The sequence below is a fragment of the Girardinichthys multiradiatus genome, chromosome 6 (assembly GCF_021462225.1).
Source record: "Girardinichthys multiradiatus isolate DD_20200921_A chromosome 6, DD_fGirMul_XY1, whole genome shotgun sequence".
Classification (NCBI taxonomy): Eukaryota; Metazoa; Chordata; class Actinopteri; order Cyprinodontiformes; family Goodeidae; genus Girardinichthys; species Girardinichthys multiradiatus.
The window spans coordinates 46400599-46423327 of record NC_061799.1 but is presented as its reverse complement, the minus strand read 5'-3'; the positions used below and the strand labels follow the sequence as shown (position 1 = coordinate 46423327).

The 22729-nt window shown below is 43.3% G+C and overlaps 1 protein-coding gene across 1 annotated transcript in view; it reads right to left on the bottom strand.

Annotated features, from left to right (window-relative positions):
- Positions 1 to 14982, bottom strand: part of mfn1a (mitofusin 1a) — a 31206-nt gene extending 16224 nt beyond the window's left edge. The window contains 6 exon segments of the mRNA XM_047367082.1: positions 7418 to 7526; positions 8135 to 8259; positions 8343 to 8505; positions 13102 to 13237; positions 13502 to 13621; positions 14493 to 14982. Coding sequence (XP_047223038.1) covers positions 7418 to 7526; positions 8135 to 8259; positions 8343 to 8505; positions 13102 to 13237; positions 13502 to 13616 — 648 coding nt within the window. The 5' untranslated portion in view covers positions 13617 to 13621; positions 14493 to 14982.
- Between the last annotated feature and the right edge of the window lie 7747 nt (positions 14983 to 22729).

The window sequence follows — 22729 nt, the reverse complement described above, 5'->3', positions numbered from 1 at the left end:
TGCTAAAACAATATCAGGTCAGATGCATCACAGAGTGTGCGGTATGAGAAAAAAGTGATACGAGATATTACAACTGGTTGATTTATGATCTGTTCAAGTGGGTGAATATATAGCAACAAAAAAAAGTGGGCCCACAGCAGAGCCTTGAAGTACTCCACATACTATATCAGCAGAGTCTGACGTGATGTTATTCATACAACCAGTGGAAGCGTTTGTTTGAAGGTCAGAAGTTAATTTCTGTGTGATATCAATGTAGTCTATCTTATCTTATCTTAAGATCTAAACCACTCAAGAAAAGCTCTAGAGATCTCCACCAACTCTGCAGTCTGTGGATGGACATAATCAAAGGCTGCTGAAAGGTCCAACAGGACAAAAACAGAGCATCCCCCAGTGTCTGCAGCTATCATGGTGTCACTAAACCCTTTTACCAAAGCAAGTTCTGCTGATTTATTTAACAAAATGTTGTGTTACAGAAAAAACGTTTTCTAAGATTGTCAAAAGAAAAGCTCATTTAGAAGCCGGCCTGTACTTATTTGGCTGAGAGGAGTCTTAGCTGGTTTCTTCAGAAAAGCTTCAACGAGGGATGGATTAGTAATCAGCACAGGTTGAACAAGGTTTCATGCTGATGTCCTGAGAAAGACTGAAGGATGACCAAGATTAGGAAGACGATGGAGGTGAAGAATTAGCCCTGATGTTCCTAATTTTCCCCTCCTTGAATAGACCCCTTAATGTGGTGGAGGTGTTTGAGTGCTCGGATGATTCCAGAGGCTATGTTGTCCTGAGCTTAAATGCTTCTGCCTGGGACTCGTTGGCAAGCGCCCGGTGACCAGGTTACTTGTCAGGCGACTTGGCTGGGCCAAGCCCAAACGAGACATGCAAGGCCATCCCCCAGCGGGTGCACCACCTGCAGGGGGAACCATAAGGGAGCGGTGCAAAGAGGATTGGATGGCGGTTGAAGGCAAAGGCCTCGACAGCCCAATCCCTCAATGCTTAAACTGGTTCTATGGACATGGACTGTCACCTCGCTGTGGGGGAAGGAGCCCAAACTATGGGCTATGAAACCTAACTCCTTGAGAGAAGTTGGACTCTCTTCTACTCTGGAGTGGCCCGCGGGGAGAGGTGGTGGGCTGAGGTGGGTTTGCTTGTTGCCACCCAGCTCAGTTGTCCCATGTTGGGATGTTGGGATACAGTGACACCTGGAAGGATGTGATTGGGATCAATGGCCTCCCCATTCTGAACCCAAGTGATATTTTGTTATTGGACTTCTGTGCTAGTCACGGATTGTCCACACACCATGTTTAAGCATAAGGGTGTTCATCAGTACGCTTGGCACCAGGACACCCAAGACCTCTGGTCTTGGGTGTCCTGGTGCCAGAGGTCTTTGGTGTCATGACAACAAAGACAATTGACCTTATGGTCATATCTTGTGACCTTTGGTCACGTCTTGGACTCTAGGGTGTAGAAAGGGGCTGAACTGTTCACCAATTACCACCTGAGGGTGAGTTGGATCCGCTGGCAGAAGAGGAAGCCGGACAGACTTGGCATGTCCAAGCATATAGTGAGGGCCTTCGAAGTCGAAGGACTCTGAGTCGGACTCGTTCATCACCCAGGCGGAAGTAGCTGAGGTGGTTAAAAAGCTCTATGATGGGAAGGCTTTAGGATCCGTCCTAAGTACCTCAGGTCCCTGGACGTTGTGGGCTGTCGTGCCTGACACGCCTCTTCAACTTTGCGTGGTGGTCGGGGACAGTGCCTCTGGACTGGCAGAGGGTGTTTTCCTACTACAGAGGGATCACAATCCACAGCCTTCCTGGAAAGGCCTATGCCAGGGTGTTGAAGAGGAATGGTTTTCGTTCTGGCCGTGGAACTTTGGAGCAGCTATAAAGCCGGGCACTCCCTTAGAGATGGGGCAAGGAGCTCAACCATGTGGGAGGAGCTCAGAGTAGAGCTCCTGCTCCTCCACATCGAGGAGTCAGCTATGTACAATTAGTTCCTGATTTTATTCTTGAAGGAAGTCAGAAAGCCTTTCTGGTCAGACTGAAAGTCCAGGTATGAGAGAATCTTCAGGAGAAATCATGTGATTTATTAGATCAAACCAAACTTTGGAGATATTTTTGTTTGAGGTGCTGGAGGTTTTTTTTTTATCTTCTCACTCTTAATAAGGTACATTAAGTTCAGCCTGAGATCTAAGTTGTTCTCCAAAGTCTCAGCTGTAGGACATGTTCTTCTGAATGTAAATGCTCTTCTTAATCCAAAAACGGTTCCTGTTCTGATAAACTGGAACCGTTTATCAGAACTCAAGAATCACCGTCAAGCATCTGGATCTAAAATCCAGAAGCAGCAACTGATGTAAGGAAAGGACTAAGGAGTCTGGATCACTACCATAAACTCTGTTCCTGTCGAATAGAGCAAAAGAACCATTAACGGACTAATTAATGATGAGTCTCTTTGACTTTAATCTGGGAGGAAGCAGATGTGGTCATGAGATGAACCTGTTCAACATGTAAATGGTCCACATTTGATCCTGAAGAAAAAAACAGATCCAGTTTCTGACCCATTTCATGAGAAACATCTTAATCAAGGTTAGAAGACAAAATCTGCAGCTGCAGGCAAGTCATCAAGAATGAAAACTTTCTCGTGTTTGTTGAACTGATGCTAAAATGTCTGCAAATTCAGAAAGAAAAGGCCCGACTGGGTTCAGAAATTAGGATCTAATAATATTTAAGATGTAAAACTGCTGCAAACACCACAGCAGGACCTCACAGGTGTGGTACAAACAGAGAGAAATCTGGAGGACATGTTTCTATCATATCCACAAAGATCTGGTTCTGTTGTCATGTTTCAGTCCAAATTCTGTCTAGAAATAGATCAGGCTTTTAGCAGGACACACTGGACTGAATGTGACCACTCAGAGCTCCTCGCAGCTTGTTCTGGACAGATAACTGGAAAACATTTTGAGACCCATGTCTCTAATGCTGAAAGAAGCTTTTTGGATCCTTCACATAAAACGGGTTGACCGATGAAACCTCCAGCTTCTTGGCAGAGAGGAAGTTGTGGGACCTTCGGCTCCAGGAAGATAACGGTTGTCACGGAGAGAGGTGTGGATCTCTGGGATTCACACCCGGTGTTAGCATGATTGAGCCCTGAAAATGTTACAAATTCTTCATGATACTGGAGAGTGTTGATGAAGAACTATGGGGTAAAAACGCTGTCAAATCAATGTGTATGTAAAGAGGGAAATGTGTGCATATTAGTCAATAGTTGTGCAGAAGTAAAATCCAAAAGAGGTTTTGTATATTTTCTCAATAAGAATACAAAATAAAATGTTACATCTTCAAGAAATTACAAACACAAAGTTCAAGTTTACAGTTGTGTTCTTTATGAATACAATATGCTATAAGAGTTTGTGAATACGATTTCTTTTCTATGAGAATACGAATTTACATCAGCGACTTGGTGTCACGTGATCTCAGGCTGGTTAGTGGAGCACAGAGTTAGTCGATTCGTGTTGCGCATGCGCTGTCACACTCCTCACCGCCAGTAAATGACGGACCAAGAGCATATACAGGTCCTTCTCAAAATATTAGCATATTGTGATAAAGTTCATTATTTTCCATAATGTCATGATGAAAATGTAACATTCATATATTTTAGATTCATTGCACACTAACTGAAATATTTCAGGTCTTTTATTGTCTTAATACGGATGATTTTGGCATACAGCTCATGAAAACCCAAAATTCCTATCTCACAAAATTAGCATATCATTAAAAGGGTCTCTAAACGAGCTATGAACCTAATCATCTGAATCAACGAGTTAACTCTAAACACCTGCAAAAGATTCCTGAGGCCTTTAAAACTCCCAGCCTGGTTCATCACTCAAAACCCCAATCATGGGTAAGACTGCCGACCTGACTGCTGTCCAGAAGGCCACTATTGACACCCTCAAGCAAGAGGGTAAGACACAGAAAGACATTTCTGAACGAATAGGCTGTTCCCAGAGTGCTGTATCAAGGCACCTCAGTGGGAAGTCTGTGGGAAGGAAAAAGTGTGGCAGAAAACGCTGCACAACAAGAAGAGGTGACCGGACCCTGAAGAAGATTGTGGAGAAGGGCCGATTCCAGACCTTGGGGGACCTGCGGAAGCAGTGGACTGAGTCTGGAGTAGAAACATCCAGAGCCACCGTGCACAGGCGTGTGCAGGAAATGGGCTACAGGTGCCGCATTCCCCAGGTCAAGCCACTTTTGAACCAGAAACAGCGGCAGAAGCGCCTGACCTGGGCTACAGAGAAGCAGCACTGGACTGTTGCTCAGTGGTCCAAAGTACTTTTTTCGGATGAAAGCAAATTCTGCATTTCATTCAGAAATCAAGGTGCCAGAGTCTGGAGGAAGACTGGGGAGAAGGAAATGCCAAAATGCCAGAAGTCCAGTGTCAAGTACCCACAGTCAGTGATGGTCTGGGGTGCCGTGTCAGCTGCTGGTGTTGGTCCACTGTGTTTTATCAAGGGCAGGGTCAATGCAGCTAGCTATCAGGAGATTTTGGAGCACTTCATGCTTCCATCTGCTGAAAAGCTTTATGGAGATGAAGATTTCATTTTTCAGCACGACCTGGTACCTGCTCACAGTGCCAAAACCACTGGTAAATGGTTTACTGACCATGGTATCACTGTGCTCAATTGGCCTGCCAACTCTCCTGACCTGAACCCCATAGAGAATCTGTGGGATATTGTGAAGAGAACGTTGAGAGACTCAAGACCCAACACTCTGGATGAGCTAAAGGCCGCTATCGAAGCATCCTGGGCCTCCATAAGACCTCAGCAGTGCCACAGGCTGATTGCCTCCATGCCACGCCGCATTGAAGCAGTCATTTCTGTAAAAGGATTCCCGACCAAGTATTGAGTGCATAACTGTACATGATTATTTGAAGGTTGACGTTTTTTGTATTAAAAACACTTTTCTTTTATTGGTCGGATGAAATATGCTAATTTTGTGAGATAGGAATTTTGGGTTTTCATGAGCTGTATGCCAAAATCATCCGTATTAAGACAATAAAAGACCTGAAATATTTCAGTTAGTGTGCAATGAATCTAAAATATATTAATGTTAAATTTTCATCATTACATTATGGAAAATAATGAACTTTATCACAATATGCTAATATTTTGAGAAGGACCTGTATATAAATTTTTTAACATTACTTGGCTTTGTACCGTAGTTTCTTGGTCCGTTCTTTTGGCACTAGTGCTGCTTCCTCTTCTCTTCTGCTGGCGGTTCGCAACAAATTCAGAGGTGCATAACGCCACCTACTGTACATCGTTGTATAACTCCACAAACTATATTCTATGTTTTAGTTTTGTATTTCATAAAAATAAGAACAATGCTTTATTTATAATACTCTTGATTCTGGCGGTGAGGAGTGTGACAGCGCATGCGCAACGTGAATCGACTAACTCTGTACTCCACTAACCAGCCTGAGATCACGTGACACCAAGTCTCTGATGTAAATTCGTATTCTCATAGAAAATAAATCGTATTCACAAACTGTTATAGCATATTGTATTCATAAAGAATAAACCACAACTGTAAACTTGAACTTTGTGTTTGTAATTTCTTGAAGATGTAACATTTTATTTTGTATTCTTATTGAGAAAATATACAAAACCTCTTTTGGATTTTACTTCTGCACAACTATTGACTAATATGCACACATTTCCCTCTTTACATACACATTGTTTTTGACAGCGTTCTTACCCCATAAAGAACTCCTTCTTGAAGAGCTTCACACAGAAGAGGAATTTCCCCACTGATGTGGGAACATTTTAATAAAAAAAAAATGACCAGGTTTTGAAGAGGTTCTGATTCTGGGGGAGGGTGAAATGAATTGTGTGTGTTAATACACCCAACAACCCAACATTTTGGACTTGCAGCACCTGCAGCTCCAGCATACTTGAGCTTGGTCTACAAAATCACAGCAAGAAATAAAAATGGCAGATTCACAACACTTTTTACCCGGAAGTCCATGACCTTGTTTATCTGTTCAGCAGCAAATACTATGACGTAACAGTTGGAAAAACGTAACACTGAAAAATATGACCCAAACATAATATAAAAAAATCTCTGCAGCACCTGGAGAGACTAAAATCAACTTTTCTGCCCTCCTACAGACTCCAGGTGGACAATAACAAGTGTTTAAGTGCTAAAAAGTTGATTTTTTATGACATCTCCCCTTTAAATTTAAAAGAATACAGTTCATTTCCTCAGTATCACAGAATCACCAGCAGAGGGCAGCAGTTACATTTCTTCCTTTACACAAATAGATGTTCTTGTTGATCTTCGTCACTGCGTGGTGCCCCCTGGAACAAAAAGGTCATCATTCCAGGGAGATTGGCTCTCTGGTTTCATTCACAGCTGCAGACTAAAGCATGCAGTTAGAAATCCGGAGAGAAAATGGCGCTCTACACTGGAGGACTTGAACTGAATCTGGAAAAATATCCTACTGTTGGATAAAAAGATGGTTCACCGAGCTAGAACAGCTTATTTTTTATCATAAATAGAGGAGAACCAGAACAATCCGAGGGTTCTGTTTAGTACAGATGGTCTGTGGAGCCATCTATTCCCTCAGCTCTCAGCAGTAATGACTTTATTCAATTCCTAATAAATAAAATCGATTTTATTAAAAATAAAATCACAGATTTATTTTCTTTCAACTTCAGTCTGGCTCAGAACAACCAAACATTCAACAATTTAGAGGATAAGAACCCTTTACGTGTCAGTTTTATTACCTGTGGTCTCTGCTGTTTCATATGAAGCAAACATAAATCATTATTTTCCATACAATGAATGATCAGCAGCTGGGGATTATTTCACACCAGGCCTGGACAAATGAGAGAAACTGAATTTGTTGGATTATCAGTTGTTGTTTTGTGTGTTTGTTTTCGACCCTACTGAATCATTCATTCTTCAACATGTCTGTGGAGCTGAGACGGTTCCCCACCTTCTGGAATTAGATCCTGTGCCCTCTGCAGGTAAAGGTGGCACACCTGAAGCAGCAGGTGTCAGGTTTCCCTGGACAGCATGTTGAAATGGGACAGGCCCCTCTGCTCCGTGGCGGAGCTGCTGAGGCCTCTGGTTTATTTTCACGGTTGTATCAGCAATGAGGAGTAAGAAAACTGAATCCTCTAAATTGACTGTTTGGTAGTTCTGAGCTGGACTGCTGGGCTGAAGCTGAGTTTGCTCAACATCTTCAGCCAGATCTGCGGAAATATCCCAGATAAGATGATGCCATGATGTTGGCGTTATACTGTCTGAGTCTGGAGCTCCTCAGATGTTGCTTCAAGCAGCAGCGTTCATGTTTAAAGTGTTGCACTGTGCCTTTAATGAAGTCACGTTGACTCCAAATAAAAGCAGAGCTGGTTCCTCACCGTGTTCATCAGCGTCGACTCTGAGTTCCCCACCAGAACAAAGACGTCTGCGTCCAAACAGAACTTATCGATCCAGCTGTCCAACTCCAGGGTGACGTCTGTCCCTGGACTGTTGTCAGGTGTCATGGAGGTCAGGAGGTCAAAGGGGGGAGAAGGAGGAAATGTTTAGTCCTTCTGGATTATTTTACTGTGTTAAACTGATGAGTTCTGAGCTACAGACTGACAGCTGAACCTTATTTTGAGATTGGTTCTTCCTCTGCTGACTCAAGTTCTGAATCACCTCTCTGCTTCTGGCAGAGGAGCCTTTTAGTCTCCAGCTGAAAGACCAGTTTACAGCTGGTTCCCAGCAAACATTCCTGAGTGGGCGCTTTTGGACCAGGTTGAAGGATTAAAGTCGGCACCCACACGGGGCCCATGAGTCGTGGTGCATGGTGCAGTGGCCCCACATGGAACCCGCTTAGGTTGGTCTTGACAGAAATGAACTGGATTTAATGGGAACTTTGTGGCTTCACTCTGGATCATTTAGAGACGAAACCGGATCGTTTTCAACCCCACTGTGTCACTGCAGCACCCCACAAGAAACAAACTGAGTTTGGACATGTTTGGACTCAGAACAATCAGAATGGCTGCATATGACCTACACCCAACTTTATTTTAGAGAACTGAACCAACCCTGCAAGATCAGGTGTCTACAGGTACAGGTGTGGCACCTTTTACCTGTCCATCAGAACCAGGTCCTCTCTCAGAAGAGCGCAGCGACTCTTTGGCCAATACACTTGGACCAGACTGCCAGAGTCCAGCGCCGGGTCCATGTGGAGAGCATGAGCCAGCTGGTTGACCGTCTAGGATGAAGGCAGAGGAGTTAGAGCTCAACAGAACCTTCACCTGGGTCCAGGTCCGCTGTGTGATGCTGCTGCAGGCCTACATAGACGCTGTGCCTCTCATTGGAGGCTTCAGTGGTCAGGTAGGCCTCGTCTGCATCAGTTCCTTCCACGCTTAGGAAACAGTTGGTGGTGTGTCCGATGCCGCTGGGCAGAACTCGGTCTCTGAGCATGGCGTTGATGACGGTGCTCTTCCCATTACTCGTCCTGATGATGGACAGAACAGAGGAACGTTCCATGCTTTAGATTATACCCTCCAGTTATTATACCGGTCTGACATCCTGATTTCTGGACATGTTCTAGAGTTTTTTCTTTGTACTATGGCTTCTTTGTCACTTACTCTAAAGGGACTTCAATTCAATTCAATTCAGTTTATTTATATAATAACAACACATGTCGTCTCAAGGTTCTTCACAACAGTCAGGTTCATACATTCCAATTAATCGTAACCATTGAACAGTTCAGTCAGATTCAGTTATTTATTCAAATTGGATAAAAAGTTTTTCTATCTAAGGAAACCCAGCAGATTGCATCCAGTCAGTGACTTGTAGCATTCACTCCTCCTGGATGAGCATGTAGAGACAGTGGACAGTCACTGGTGTTGACTTTGCAGCAATCCCTCATACTGAGCATGCATGTAGCGACAGTGGAGAGGAAAAACTCCCTTTTAACAGGAAGAAACCTCCAGCAGAACCAGAACCAGGCTCAGTGTGAGCAGCCATCTGCTACGACCGACTGGAGGTTTGAGAGAACAGAGCAGAGACACAAAGAGAACAAAGAAGCACTGATCCAGGAGTACTTTCTATGGGAAGGAAAAGTAAATGTTAATGGATGTAGCTCCTTTAGTCGTTTCATCTAGAAAGAAAGAACAGATAAACTCTGATCCAGTTTTCAAGGTTAGAGTCTGAAAGAGAGAACATAGAGTTAGTCACAGTAGAAGCTCAGTCAGTAGCCATGTCTAGGAGAGAGAAAGGGTTAAACACTGAAAGACAGGGCCATGTGGATCATCTGTAGAAGGTGAGCATTAAGTTGTTGCCAGCAGAAGCTTGGACGATGCCCCTCTCCAGAAAGGTGTCACAGGTAGACACAGAGTCAGGCCAGGTGTAGCTTCTAGGAAGAGAAAAGAGAGAACAAAGTTAAAAACTGAAATAACAGCAAATAATGCAGAATTAGAGAGTAGTGTGAGAATGTAGCGAAGAGAGTGAAAGTGGTCATTATGTCCTCCAGGAGCCTAAGCCTATAGCAGCATAACTACACAGAAAGTTTCAGTTCAGATTATTTAGTTAAACGACGCTTATTTACAACAATGTCGTCTCAAGGAACTCCACAAAGGGTCCCACTGATGGTCATTGTTATACTAAAAACCACAAGGATTGGGATACCTCTCTCTGTCAGGGAAGGCTCCCTCCCTGATAAACTAAGCCACTCTAACTATAAACTTTATCAAAAAGGAAAGTTTTAAGCCTAGCCTTAAAAGTAGACAGGGTGTCTGCCTCACGGACTAAAACTGGGAGCTGGTTCCACAGGAGAGGAGCCTGATAACTAAAGGATCTGCCTCCCATTCTACTTCTAGAGACTCTAGGAACCACCAGTAAACCTGCAGTCTGAGAACAAAGTTCTCTGTTAGGAACATATGGACCAATCAGATCTCTGATGTATGATGGAGCTAGATCATTAAGGGCTTTATATGTGAGGAGGAGAATTTTAAATTCTATTCTGGATTTAACAGGGAGCCAATGAAGGGAAGCTAAAATAGGAGAAATATGATCTCTCTTTTTAATTTTCATCAGAACTCTTGCTGCAGCATTTTGAATCAGCTGAAGGCTTTTAACTGCATTTTGTGGACATCCTGATAGTAAAGAATTACAATAGTCCAGCCTTGAAGTAACAAATGCATGGACTAGTTTTTCAGCGTCACTCCTGGACAGGATATTTCTAATTTTGGCAATGTTCTGGAGATGAAAGAAGGAAATCCTAGAAACCTGTTTAATATGGGATTTAAATGACATGTCCTAGTCAAAGATTACACCAAGGGTTTTTACTTTATTATCAGAGGTCAATTTAATGCCATCCAGGTTAAGTGATTGACTAAGCAGTTTCTTTTTTAAAGACTCCGGTCCAAAGACGACAACTTCTGTCTTGTCTGAATTTAGAAGCAGAAAATGTAAAGTCATCCAAGTTTTTATGTCTTCAAGACATGCTTGTAGTCTATCTAACTGGTTGGGTTCATCAGGATTTATGGATAAGTAAAGCTGAGTATCATCAGCGTAACAGTGAAAATTTATCCCATGCTGCCTGATAATTTGACCTATTGGAAGCATATATATAGTAAAGAGAATTGGCGCAAGTACTGAACCCTGTGGTACTCCACAATTAACCCTGGAGTTTAAAGATGATTTATCATTTACATGAACAAACTGGAATCTGTCAGACAGATAAGATTTAAACCAGCCTAGCACTGTTCCCCTGATCCCTACAGCATATTCCAGCCTTTCTAAGAGAATATTATGGTCGACTGGATCAAATGCAGCACTGAGATCTAACAGAACCAGAACAGACACAAGTCCATTATCTGAGGCCATAAGAATATCATTAGTGACTTTCAGCAGAGCTGTTTCAGTGCTATGATGAGCTCTGAAGCCTGACTGAAACTCTTTAAACAGGTCATTGCTGTATAAATGTTCACACATTTGATTAGCAACTATTTTCTCAAGAATTTTAGATAAGAATGGAAGATTGGATATAGGTCTGTAATTTATTAAATCATCTCGATGAAGCGAAGGTTTCTTAAGTAAAGGTTTAATTACAGCTAACTTAAAAGCCTGTGGTTCTGATCCAATTACTAAAGATAGATTAATCATATCTAAAATGGTTCTGGTAATCAGAGGGAACACTTCCTTAAATAATTTGGTTGGGATTGGGTCTAACATACAAGTTGAAGGTTTAGATGAACCTAATATTTCTGATAACTCAGGAAGCTTCACAGGATCAAAACAGTCCAAACACAGATCAGGTTCTGCAGTTATTTCCAATGTTGTCTCACTTGCTGAGGATGAAGTAATCATCTTCAGGAGTATGTCAAAGATTTTATTTTTAATAGAATCCATTTTATTTAAGAAGAATCCCATAAAGTCATGACTGCTAAGAGCTAAGGGAATGGATGGCTCAACAGAGCTATGACTCTGTGTAAGTTTAGCAACTGTACTAAAGAGAAACCTAGGATTATTCTTGTTCTCTTCTATTAATGATGAGAAATAAGCTGTTCTAGCTTGGCGAAGTGTCTTTTTATACAACAGTAGGCTATTTTTCCAGATTAAGTAGGAATCCTCTAGGTGTGTAGAGCGCCATTTTCTCTCCAATTTTCTAACATTGTGCTTTAAAGTACGCAGCTCTGAATTGAGTTTGAAAGCATAAATGTGTACCGGATCAGTACTCTAATGATTTCACAGGACAGCTCGTTGCATCACCCGTTTACACAGAATCGCCGCCGGCCCTATCTCAGGATGCTTGTTGTGACGGTTGCAGGCCTGAACATGAAGCTGCAACTGCAGTTCTGGTCAGATAGGTTAATCTGGACTCTCCGTCTGTCAGCAGCTTTATCAGCAGCTGAACACACAGAAGGAGCTGGAATCAGAGCTGGTACCAACCCTTTTAAGACCATTGTGGTGCCTTCAGGGCCAGGTTCTGATACAGTAAAATGAGTTGGATCTAAGTGAATTCAAATGGTGAAATGATCTCAGATAAGACAGATGACTTCATTCTTCCTCTCAGAGTTTCTGACCATCTTATTGGACCAACTGATTAGAGACGCAGATTGATGTTTGTTTCACTTTACTGCTCAGCTGAGCTTCAAGAACAAACTTATGGTTTATTTATTTCAGAGGAAATGTTTAGATTTCATTCAGTTTAACTGTAGGGAGTTATCTCCTGGCCACATCTTCTAGCTGACCTGTAGAGAAGTCCAACTGACAACCTAAAGTCCTAAAAGCAACAGCTAGACATCATCTAGAAGGTGTAGATGGTGGCCTTGCAAGATGTGAATTAATTATCCAGTAAATGTTTTGGTCAATTGTTTTAGAGGAAGCATGTTTATCTGGAGGAGAACTGGACCCAAAGCAGGAACCTGAGGACCTCAACATGATCTGGTTTAATTATACACTAAAACTTGCAGGGATGAGGGCCAGAAGGTCCGCTGCTTGGAGAGAATGTTTTCCCTTAGTGAGGTTCTGACAAAATGATGAGGAAAGCAAAGCTAGGGATAAGTTGCTGTTCTTCATCAGTAATAGTTTCTTAAGGTTGTTCAAGTATCTCTTCAGAAGGTCTCCATCCATCTCCCTTTGGAGAAGAATTTGGAAGAGCTATATATCCTTTCTGACCTAGAGAAACACAGGGCTTCCTCTGGAAGAGCTGAAGAGCACCACTGGGAGGAGATCTTTGCTTCTAAACAACCAGATACCTTCACATCACAAAATAGTGATGACGGACGGATGGAACTTCTACACCTAAGAGCCAAACAAAATCATGAATCGCGTTTAGTAAGATGATGAAATCAACAGTATCACAGTTGAGGTCCAACAGGACCAGACACAAATCTGCAGCCATAGCATCTTCCTCGAAGGAGAACAGTTTCAAGGAAACACAGCAGCTTAGATCCTATCAGAAGGTTGGAGACTATTGAGAAGAGAAATTTTCTGGATTTAGGCTTGTGGTTGAAAATGGATCCAGATCTGGTTCAACAACAGTAACTGTGAAAAAAACGGTTCAGTTAAACTGCTCTCTGAGAAGATGTTGAGGTGTTCTCACCTTCCAAAGAAGGCCACCTTCATGTGTCTCCGTGACAGAACGTCTCTGATGGTGGACAGTTTGGTAGCACAGCTCTGCATCTCCAGACTCTGCTCCTCCACGGCCACCTGACCCAGATCCTGGCTGTGCACAGCCTCTAACATCACAACAAACAAACATGAGCTCTGTGTTCAGAAGACAAACACTGAGAGTCTTTATGATTCGTGGTGTTTCATCTGAGCAGTCCAAGTGGAAACTCTGTCAGAACCTCTGCTGGACATGTTTGCTCCAGCAGAGTCACTGTTCTGGACTGGAAGGAGATAAATGGACACTGAGGAGAATCATCAAACTCTCTAAATAACCAGAACACACCAGAACCATGCAGACCCACAGAACCTACATCTGTGTGTGTGTTTCTGACCATCTACAAAGGCAGAACCATTCTTCACAAACTCCAGAAGCTGGTCGAAGATCGATCCGATCGATCGTTTCGCGATGACGAAGCGGTGCAGAGGAGACGGGTCCTCGATATCCATGGTTCCTGCACACACACACACACACACACACACACACACACACACACTCTCTTGTTTTACTATATGTAGTGAGGACCATGTGTTGACTCCCATTGACTCCCATTGATTTTCAGTCATTTTCAACCCTTTCTATGCCCTAACCCTGACAATAACCCTAAACCTAACCATTACCAGTGCTTACCTAACCCTAACCTTAACCTAAACTCAATTCACATCTTAGTCCTAAACCTAACCGTTAGCAAAATAGGTCGTGAGGACCAGCAAAATGTCCTCACTTTGGTACAAACGGTCCTCAATTTGATGGTGAAATCAGGAAAATGGTCTCACTGTGATGTCAAGACAGGAACACACACACACACACACACACACACACACCTCAGTTTATATTTTAATGTCTCATTTAGTCTTTTTTTCCTCTTATTTTTTTCATGTAAATTTTCAAACAATCTGGTTTTATATAAATAACGAATCATTAATCGTTATTTATATAAAATCATCGTTAATGATCAATGATTCATTAATGATGTCTTTCAGAAGAATAGAATAAAACTCCTGCAGCAGAGCTGAAGGCTCAGATCTTCCAGCTTTGTCCCATCTTTACCTACACCAGCAGGCAGCAGACTGTCTTTAGGTACTCGGACCAGTAGGGTCTAGAGAAGACAGGTCTGAGAACATCTCCAGCTGATCAACAGAAGAACACGTGGTGTATGTCAGGGTTTCAGCTCACTGTGTGATCTTTGGGAGGTTTTGCAGACTTATCTGCGGAAACCCAAACTGTCTATAGCTGTGACTGGCTGCAGGTGACAACGGCCATAGAAACATCTACATCCTGCAGACTCTCCGTCTTCAACACACACAAGAGAAGCATGTTTTTACCTTGATCTGTGCGTCTTTCAGGTTCAAAGGTCAGTCCAGTTTTATGGGTTCGTCGAGTGACTGCCGGCTCCCATAAAGCTTCGGTCCGATAGGCAGAACTCAGCGTGTAAACAGCTTAGTGTCTCTGTGTGAGTTTGATCCTCTTATCAGGAATTAGCCCAGCAGCCACCTACAGCCTCCTACAACCTTCTGCAGCCTCCTGTGGTCTCCTGCATCCTTCTAGAGACTCTTACAGTCTTATCCGACCTCTGCCAGTGTCCTGAAGCGTCATGCAGCCTGCTACAACCTGCAGCCTCCTTTGGACCTGAACGTTTTGGACCGGATTGTGCCCTGCATAGTGGGCATTACTAATTTGTCCCTCAAAAGCACTGTCATTGAAGCTTTTCTGAAGAAACCAACTAGGACTCCTCTCAGCCAAATAATTACAGGCCTGCTTGTAAATGAGCTTTTATTTTGAAAATCTTAGAACATGTTGTGGCAACCAACTGATTTCTTTTCTGGGACAAAATATTTTGACCACTCTGGTTTTAGTGAAATGCATCAACACAACCCGCTTTGCTAAAAGGGTCCAGTGACACCATGATGGCTGCAGACACTGGGGGAGGTTCTGTTTTAATCCTGCTGGACCTTTTAGCAGCCTTTGACTCTGTCCATCCACAATCTAAAGCAACAGACTGTAGAGTTGGGGGAGATCTCTGGAGCTGCTCTTGAGTGTTTAGATCTTACCTTCAAACAGTGGTCGTTTGAACTAGGTCATGTCAGACTCTGCTGATACAGTATGCGAGGTACTTCAAGGCTCTGCTGTGGGCCCACTTTTTTTTGCTTTGTAATCACTCACCTGGATGAATACATTTCATAACATCTCCTGTCACTTTTATGCAGATGACATTAAGCTTTAGTTTTTCAAACTGTCTCAGAAACGTTATGGCCTCAAAGAAATAAGAAAGTGGGTGAAAAGAGGACCAAGTCTTTGATCATTGCCCCAGAAAACGTTGCCGTTGAGCCAAACTTAAAGAATTTAGGTGTTTCTGACCAAACAAAAAGACCTTGACCTCCTTCAGTTGGTCCAAAGCTCTGCAGCAAGACTCTGACTTGGAACCATCAGCTTACCTCTTAATGGTTACCTGTTACTGGTTACCTGTTTATTTCTGGTTACCAGTTCATTTTAGAATGTATTTTAGATCTTGACTTTAACTTTTAGACCCTGCATTGTCCGACTCCTTTTAATATTACTGAATAGGTAAAGCCTCAACTGGAGGAATGACTCCTGGACCTGAAGAGTCATACTCATATGAAACCTGAGGGGATCAACTATTGGACCTGAATGAGCCTCCTTTGTTTTTACATTCTCATCAGAATCTGGATTCATTTAAAAAGCAGGTGAAAAAGTTCTTGTTAAAACATAATTTTCCTTATGATCTTTTTTAGTATTGACATTTTTTCAAATTATTTGTATCTTTTCATCTGCTCTCTCAGGTTTTAATGGTTATGTTCTCTTTGTGAAGCACGGTCAGATTTTTCTCCATAAAAGATGCTACAGAAATAAGCTGTAGTTACCTTATTACTGCAGTGATCTCCAAGGAGGCAGGACCAGTTTACTTCGACAGCAGTAGAACTTATATACAGCGGGGAGAACAAGTATTTCATTTGCTACTGATTCTGCAGGTTTTCCCACCTCCAAAGCAAGTAGAAGTCATTCATTTTTATCAGAGGTTGTCGTCAACTGTGAGCGATGGAACCTAAAACAAAAATCCAGAAAATCACATTGTGTGATTATTAAGTAATTAATTAGCATTTTATTTCATGACATCAGTATTTGATACATCAGAAAAACAAAACTTAATATTTAATACAGAAACCTTTGTTCGCATTTACAGATATCAAATTTTTCCTGTGGTCCTTGACCAGGTTTGGACACACAGGGATTTTGGACCAGTTCTCCATATAGATCTTCTTCAGATCCTTTAGGTTTTTGATTGGGTTCAGGTCTGGAGACTGGCTAGGCCACTCCAGGACCTTGAGATGCTTCTCACGGAGCCTCTCCTTAGCTGTCCTGGCTGTGTGCTTCAGGTCGTTGTCATGCTGGAAGACCCAGCCATGGCCCATCTTCAATGCCTTACTGAGGGAAGGAGGTTGTTGGCTAAGATCTCCTGATACATGACTCCATCCATCCTCCCCTCAATATGGTGCAGTTGTCCTGTCCCCTTTGCAGAAAAGTATCTCGAAAGAATGATGTTTCCACCTCCGTGCTTCACGGTAGGGATGGTGTTCCTGTGCTTGTACTCATCTTTCTTCTTCCTCCAAACACGGCGAGTGGATTTTAGACCACAAAGCTCTATTTTTGTCTCATCAGACCACATGACCTTCTCCCATTCCTCCTCTGGATCATCTAGATGGTCCTTGGCTAACTTCAGACAGGCCTTGACCTGCGCTGCCTTGAGCAGGAGGACCTTGCAGCGCTGCATGATTTTAATCCATGGCGCCGTAGTGTGTTACTGATGGTCTTCTTTGAGACTGTGGTTCCAGCTCTCTTCAGGTCATTGACTAGGTCCTGCCGTGTAGTTCTGGGCTGATCCCTCACCTTCCTCATGATCATTGATGCCCCATGAGGTGAGATCTTTCATGGAGCCCCAGACAGAGGGAGATTGACCTTCATCTTGAACTTCTTCCATTTTCTTATAATTGCTCCAACAGTTTTTGTCTTCTCACCAAACTGCTTGGCTGTTTTCCTGTAGTCCATCCCAGCCTGGTGCAGGTCTACTATTTTACCCCTGATGTCCTCACACAGCTGTCTGGACTTGGTCATGGTGGAGAGGTTGGAGATTGTTTGATTGAGTGTGTGGACAGGTGTCTTTTATCCAGGTAACGAGTTCAAACAGGTGGAGTTAATCCAGGTAATGAGTGGAGACCAGGAGGACTTCTTAAAGAAGAACCAACAGGCCTGAGAGAGCTGGGATTCTTACTGGTTGGTAGGGGATCAAATACTGATGTCATGAGATAAAATGCTCATTAACTACTTAAAAATCACTCAATGTGATTTTCTGGATTTATGTTCTAGATTCCGTCGCTCACAGTTGAAGAGCAGTTTTGATAAAAATGAAAGACTTTTACAAGCTTTGGAGGTGGAAAACCTGCAGAATCAGCAGCGTATCAAATACTTGTTCTCCTCGCTGTACCAGGCCATCCAGTGAGTCTTCCAGAACATCAAAGGACAGACAGAAAGAAAATAACAAGCATTAAAGAACAAGATGTTAAAATCCAGATATTAAAGGAAAAAGGAAAGAAACAAGTCAATTAGTCAGATTGTTTTCAGTCCTGATTTAAAGGAACCAACCGTTTCTGAACATCTCAGATTTTTTGTTCCAGTTTGATCCAGATCTGAGGAGAAACTAAATGCTGCCTCACCTGGTTTGGTTCTGGTTGTGGGAACACTGAGTGAGCAGGTCTGTGAACACCTGAGGGGTCTACATGATGATGTTTTATGGATACCATAACGTACTTTATGTGGTTTTTTACACCCAGGTTCCTCACATGCTCTGTGGTCCTTAGACCTGCTAAGTCCAGTTGAGCGCTGAGCTCACTTGAAACGATGGTTTCTATCTTCTCTGCAATAACCTGAAGGGAGCTCTGACCTGTCCACTCATTTCTATTATGGACACACTGACATCTGGTAAGGGGTTTCACTACCAGGAACATCATGTCCTCTCTGTAGAACATCATCTCCTCTCTGTAGAACATCATGTCCTCTCTGTAGAACATCGGGTCCTCTCTGTAGAACATCATGTCCTCTCTGTAGAACATCATGTCCTCTCTGTAAAACATCATGTCCTCTCTGTAGGACATCATGTCCTCTCTGTAGGACATCATGTCCTCTCTGTAGGACATCATGTCCTCTCTGTAGGACATCATGTCCTCTCTGTAAAACATCATGTCCTCTCTGTAAAACATCATGTCCTCTCTGTAGGACATCATGTCCTCTCTGTAGGACATCATGTCCTCTCTGTAAAACATCATGTCCTCTCTGTAGGACATCATGTCCTCTCTGTAGAACATCGGGTCCTTTCTGTAAAACATCATGTCCTCTCTGTAGAACATCATGTCCTCTCTGTAGGACATCATGTCCTCTCTGTAGAACATCGGGTCCTCTCTGTAGAACATCATGTCCTCTCTGTAGGACAGCATGTCCTCTCTGTAGAACATCGGGTCCTCTCTGTAGGACATCATGTCCTCTCTATAGAACATGATGTCCTCTCTGTAAAACATCATGTCCTCTCTGTAGGACATCATGTCCTCTCTGTAGGACATCATGTCCTCTCTATAGAACATGATGTCCTCTCTGTAGAACATCATGTCCTCTCTGTAGAACATCATGTCCTCTCTGTAGAACATCATGTCCTCTCTGTAGAACATCGGGTCCTCTCTGTAGGACATCATGTCCTCTCTATAGAACATGATGTCCTCTCTGTAGGACATCATGTCCTCTCTGTAGAACATCATGTCCTCTCTGTAGAACATCGGGTCCTCTCTGTAGGACATCATGTCCTCTCTGTAGAACATCGGGTCCTCTCTGTAGAACATCATGTCCTCTCTGTAGAACATAATGTCCTCTCTGTAGAACATCATGTCCTCTCTGTAGAACATCATGTCCTCTCTATAGAACATGATGTCCTCTCTGTAGAACATCATGTCCTCTCTGTAAAACATCATGTCCTCTCTGTAGGACATCATGTCCTCTCTGTAGAACATCGGGTCCTCTCTGTAGAACATCATGTCCTCTCTGTAGGACATCATGTCCTCTCTGTAGAACATCATGTCCTCTCTGTAGAACATCGGGTCCTCTCTGTAGAACATGATGTCCTCTCTGTAGAACATGATGTCCTCTCTGTAGAACATCATGTCCTCTCTATAGAACATGATGTCCTCTCTGTAGAACATCATGTCCTCTCTGTAAAACATCATGTCCTCTCTGTAGGACATCATGTCCTCTCTGTAGAACATCGGGTCCTCTCTGTAGGACATCATGTCCTCTCTGTAGAACATCGGGTCCTCTCTGTAGGACATCATGTCCTCTCTGTAGAACATCGGGTCCTCTCTGTAGAACATCATGTCCTCTCTGTAGAACATCATGTCCTCTCTGTAGAACATCATGTCCTCTCTGTAGAACATCGGGTCCTCTCTGTAGGACATCATGTCCTCTCTATAGAACATCATGTCCTCTCTGTAGAACATCATGTCCTCTCTGTAGAACATCGGGTCCTCTCTGTAGAACATGATGTCCTCTCTGTAGAACATCGGGTCCTCTCTGTAGGACATCATGTCCTCTCTGTAGAACATCGGGTCCTCTCTGTAGAACATCATGTCCTCTCTGTAGAACATAATGTCCTCTCTGTAGAACATCATGTCCTCTCTGTAGAACATCATGTCCTCTCTATAGAACATGATGTCCTCTCTGTAGAACATCATGTCCTCTCTGTAAAACATCATGTCCTCTCTGTAGGACATCATGTCCTCTCTGTAGAACATCGGGTCCTCTCTGTAGAACATCATGTCCTCTCTGTAGGACATCATGTCCTCTCTGTAGAACATCATGTCCTCTCTGTAGAACATCGGGTCCTCTCTGTAGAACATGATGTCCTCTCTGTAGAACATGATGTCCTCTCTGTAGAACATCGGGTCCTCTCTGTAGGACATCATGTCCTCTCTGTAGAACATCGGGTCCTCTCTGTAGGACATCATGTCCTCTCTGTAGAACATCGGGTCCTCTCTGTAGAACATCATGTCCTCTCTGTAGAACATAATGTCCTCTCTGTAGAACATCATGTCCTCTCTGTAGAACATCGGGTCCTCTCTGTAGAACATCATGTCCTCTCTGTAGGACATCATGTCCTCTCTGTAGGACATCATGTCCTCTCTGTAGAACATCGGGTCCTCTCTGTAGAACATCATGTCCTCTCTGTAGAACATCGTGTCCTCTCTGTAGAACATCATGTCCTCTCTGTAGGACATCATGTCCTCTCTATAGAACATGATGTAAGAACATTTGTTCAAAGCTGCTTCTGTTTCCACGTTTCATTTTTATCAGATGTGATTATTTTATTTGGATTTGATAAACTGTTAAAAGGTTTTTGAACTGAGGTTTGTTTCTGTGTCCAGCAGGAGGCGCTCAAATTAAACATTTGTTCTTTTTTGTGTTTTTCTGCATCAGGTCTTCTAAAACTGATCTGGACTCTCCGACTTCCCTGACAATCATTCAAACTAGAAAGTCAAATGCTGTTCTGGAGACAGCGTCTCTGAGCCAGTTAGGATGTGGTTCCACTGGGAAAACTTTATGAATGAAGAAACTATGAGAGGAAGCAGTAAAAGCTTCGTTTCCCATCATCATGCAGACCTGCTGTCATTTCCTCCGTCTGAGTGAGAGAAAAATCAATGTCTGCAGCCTGTTTCAGATGAACCTACTGTCACAGCAACTGGTTCAAGACATGTCTGAACCTGTTTTGTAACTGTTGAAGACTCTTGTAACATCTTTGAACCTTCTGATGGACAATAAGATCAGGACTTTATCTTCAGCTCAGAAATCCTGACGTTTTATCTCAGTTCTAAAGCTTTTTCAAGCTTATCTCTGGAAGTTCTTGGAGGAAAAACGTATGTTGTCTGCAAGAACGGTGATGGATACTGGGTTTCCTCTGGCTCCCAGTCTTCAGATCAAGGAGACTCATCTCCAGGTCGGGTCAGGTCTGGTTCCTGTCCGTTGTGTTGTGGGGATTGTGGGCCTGCCGAGCAACGGGACACACCCTGCAGCCATCAGATAAGGTGGGCGTGGTCTGCAGCTGCTCAGGATGATGAAAGCGTCTGAGTGATGAAACAGCCACCAGCGTTTCCTATGAATCTGACTGAAGCTGATAGAGACCCACACCCACCGCTACAACCTGACATCACCCCTGTCGTCATGGCAGCGCTGATCTGAGACCAGCTCCTGAGCAGATACACCACCTGGTGAGAGTCCTGAAGTCAGCCTGGCAGGTGTGTGAGCAGGAATGTTTTCTGCTGCTTGTTTCATCTGGGAATATCCAACCATTCCAAACAATGTAATATTCCCATTCCGACTCCCAACTCTTATCATCGAGGATCCCAACCTGTGAAGAGTTCCAGGAGTTATTCAGATGGTACAGGGTTGTCTCTGAGATCAGGGACAGGTCAGTCTACCAACTGTACCCTCCTCTTCCTCAGCCAGGCCTGTGGAATGTAGTTTTCTTTGGTCTTGGTGGCAAATTATGGGCATCCCTGGAGAGGATGTGGCCCTGAAGGTAACAGATGTTTCTCTAGAATCTCTGCTGGACTTTCCTCCATCAATGATCCATCACAGAAGAGGAAATGATCCAAGCCTCCTACCATCACAGAGCCTGGCTGCTGACAACAGACTGGATGCTCCTTTTACAACATCTGGAGAACTGATCCATCTGATCCATGTTCCCCATGTGTGATGGTCCATCCAGAAGCCTCTGAGCCTAGACAAGCTGACTCCTCCTCTGAGGTCAACATCAGGCTTCTTCTCTGCTCAATAAAGTCTGTGAATGTAACTGGATTGTGGAGCTGAATGAAGGTTCTCCAGAGTAATCACTGGTCCATTAAGTTCTATCAGCTGGTGATGGATGATTGTTCTGGATGCAGAACTGTTTGAGGTACCGACTTGCTCCCTGAAATTCCTCCAGATCCCCTGACTGTTTCATGATGCTCTGCTCTGCAGAGGGAGAAATATGAAATCCCTTCAGATGTTTCTCTGAGGAGCATTTTTTTCTCTTCTGATCTGATTTTCTGTCCTGAACTCTGTGTTGATGCCTGGAGATGAAGCTGATGAACAGGGAAGATCTCATCTTCATACTGACTGAAGGTGAACAAGCCAGAGCTTTAGTGGCAGTGAGTGATGAACTACAGAGAAACTGGATCTTACTTTCCAACACAAACCTCCTGATCAATCTGCAGTGGAAGTTCTGAAAATCTGCTCATATCTGACTTTTGAGGCAATGAAAGGAAACATGGATTCTGTTGGGAAGGATGGGAGGAGATGTGAAGGGCAGAAACAGATACTGAGGAGACATTCAGATGAAAACTGCAGACAGACGAGTGACAGGTTCAGATCCTCAGATGGATAGAGGAAGAAAGGAGGAGGAGCTGAGGGAGGAGCTGAGGGAGGAGCTGAGGGAGGAGCCAGATGGAGGCTAAAAAGCAGAGACACCAGA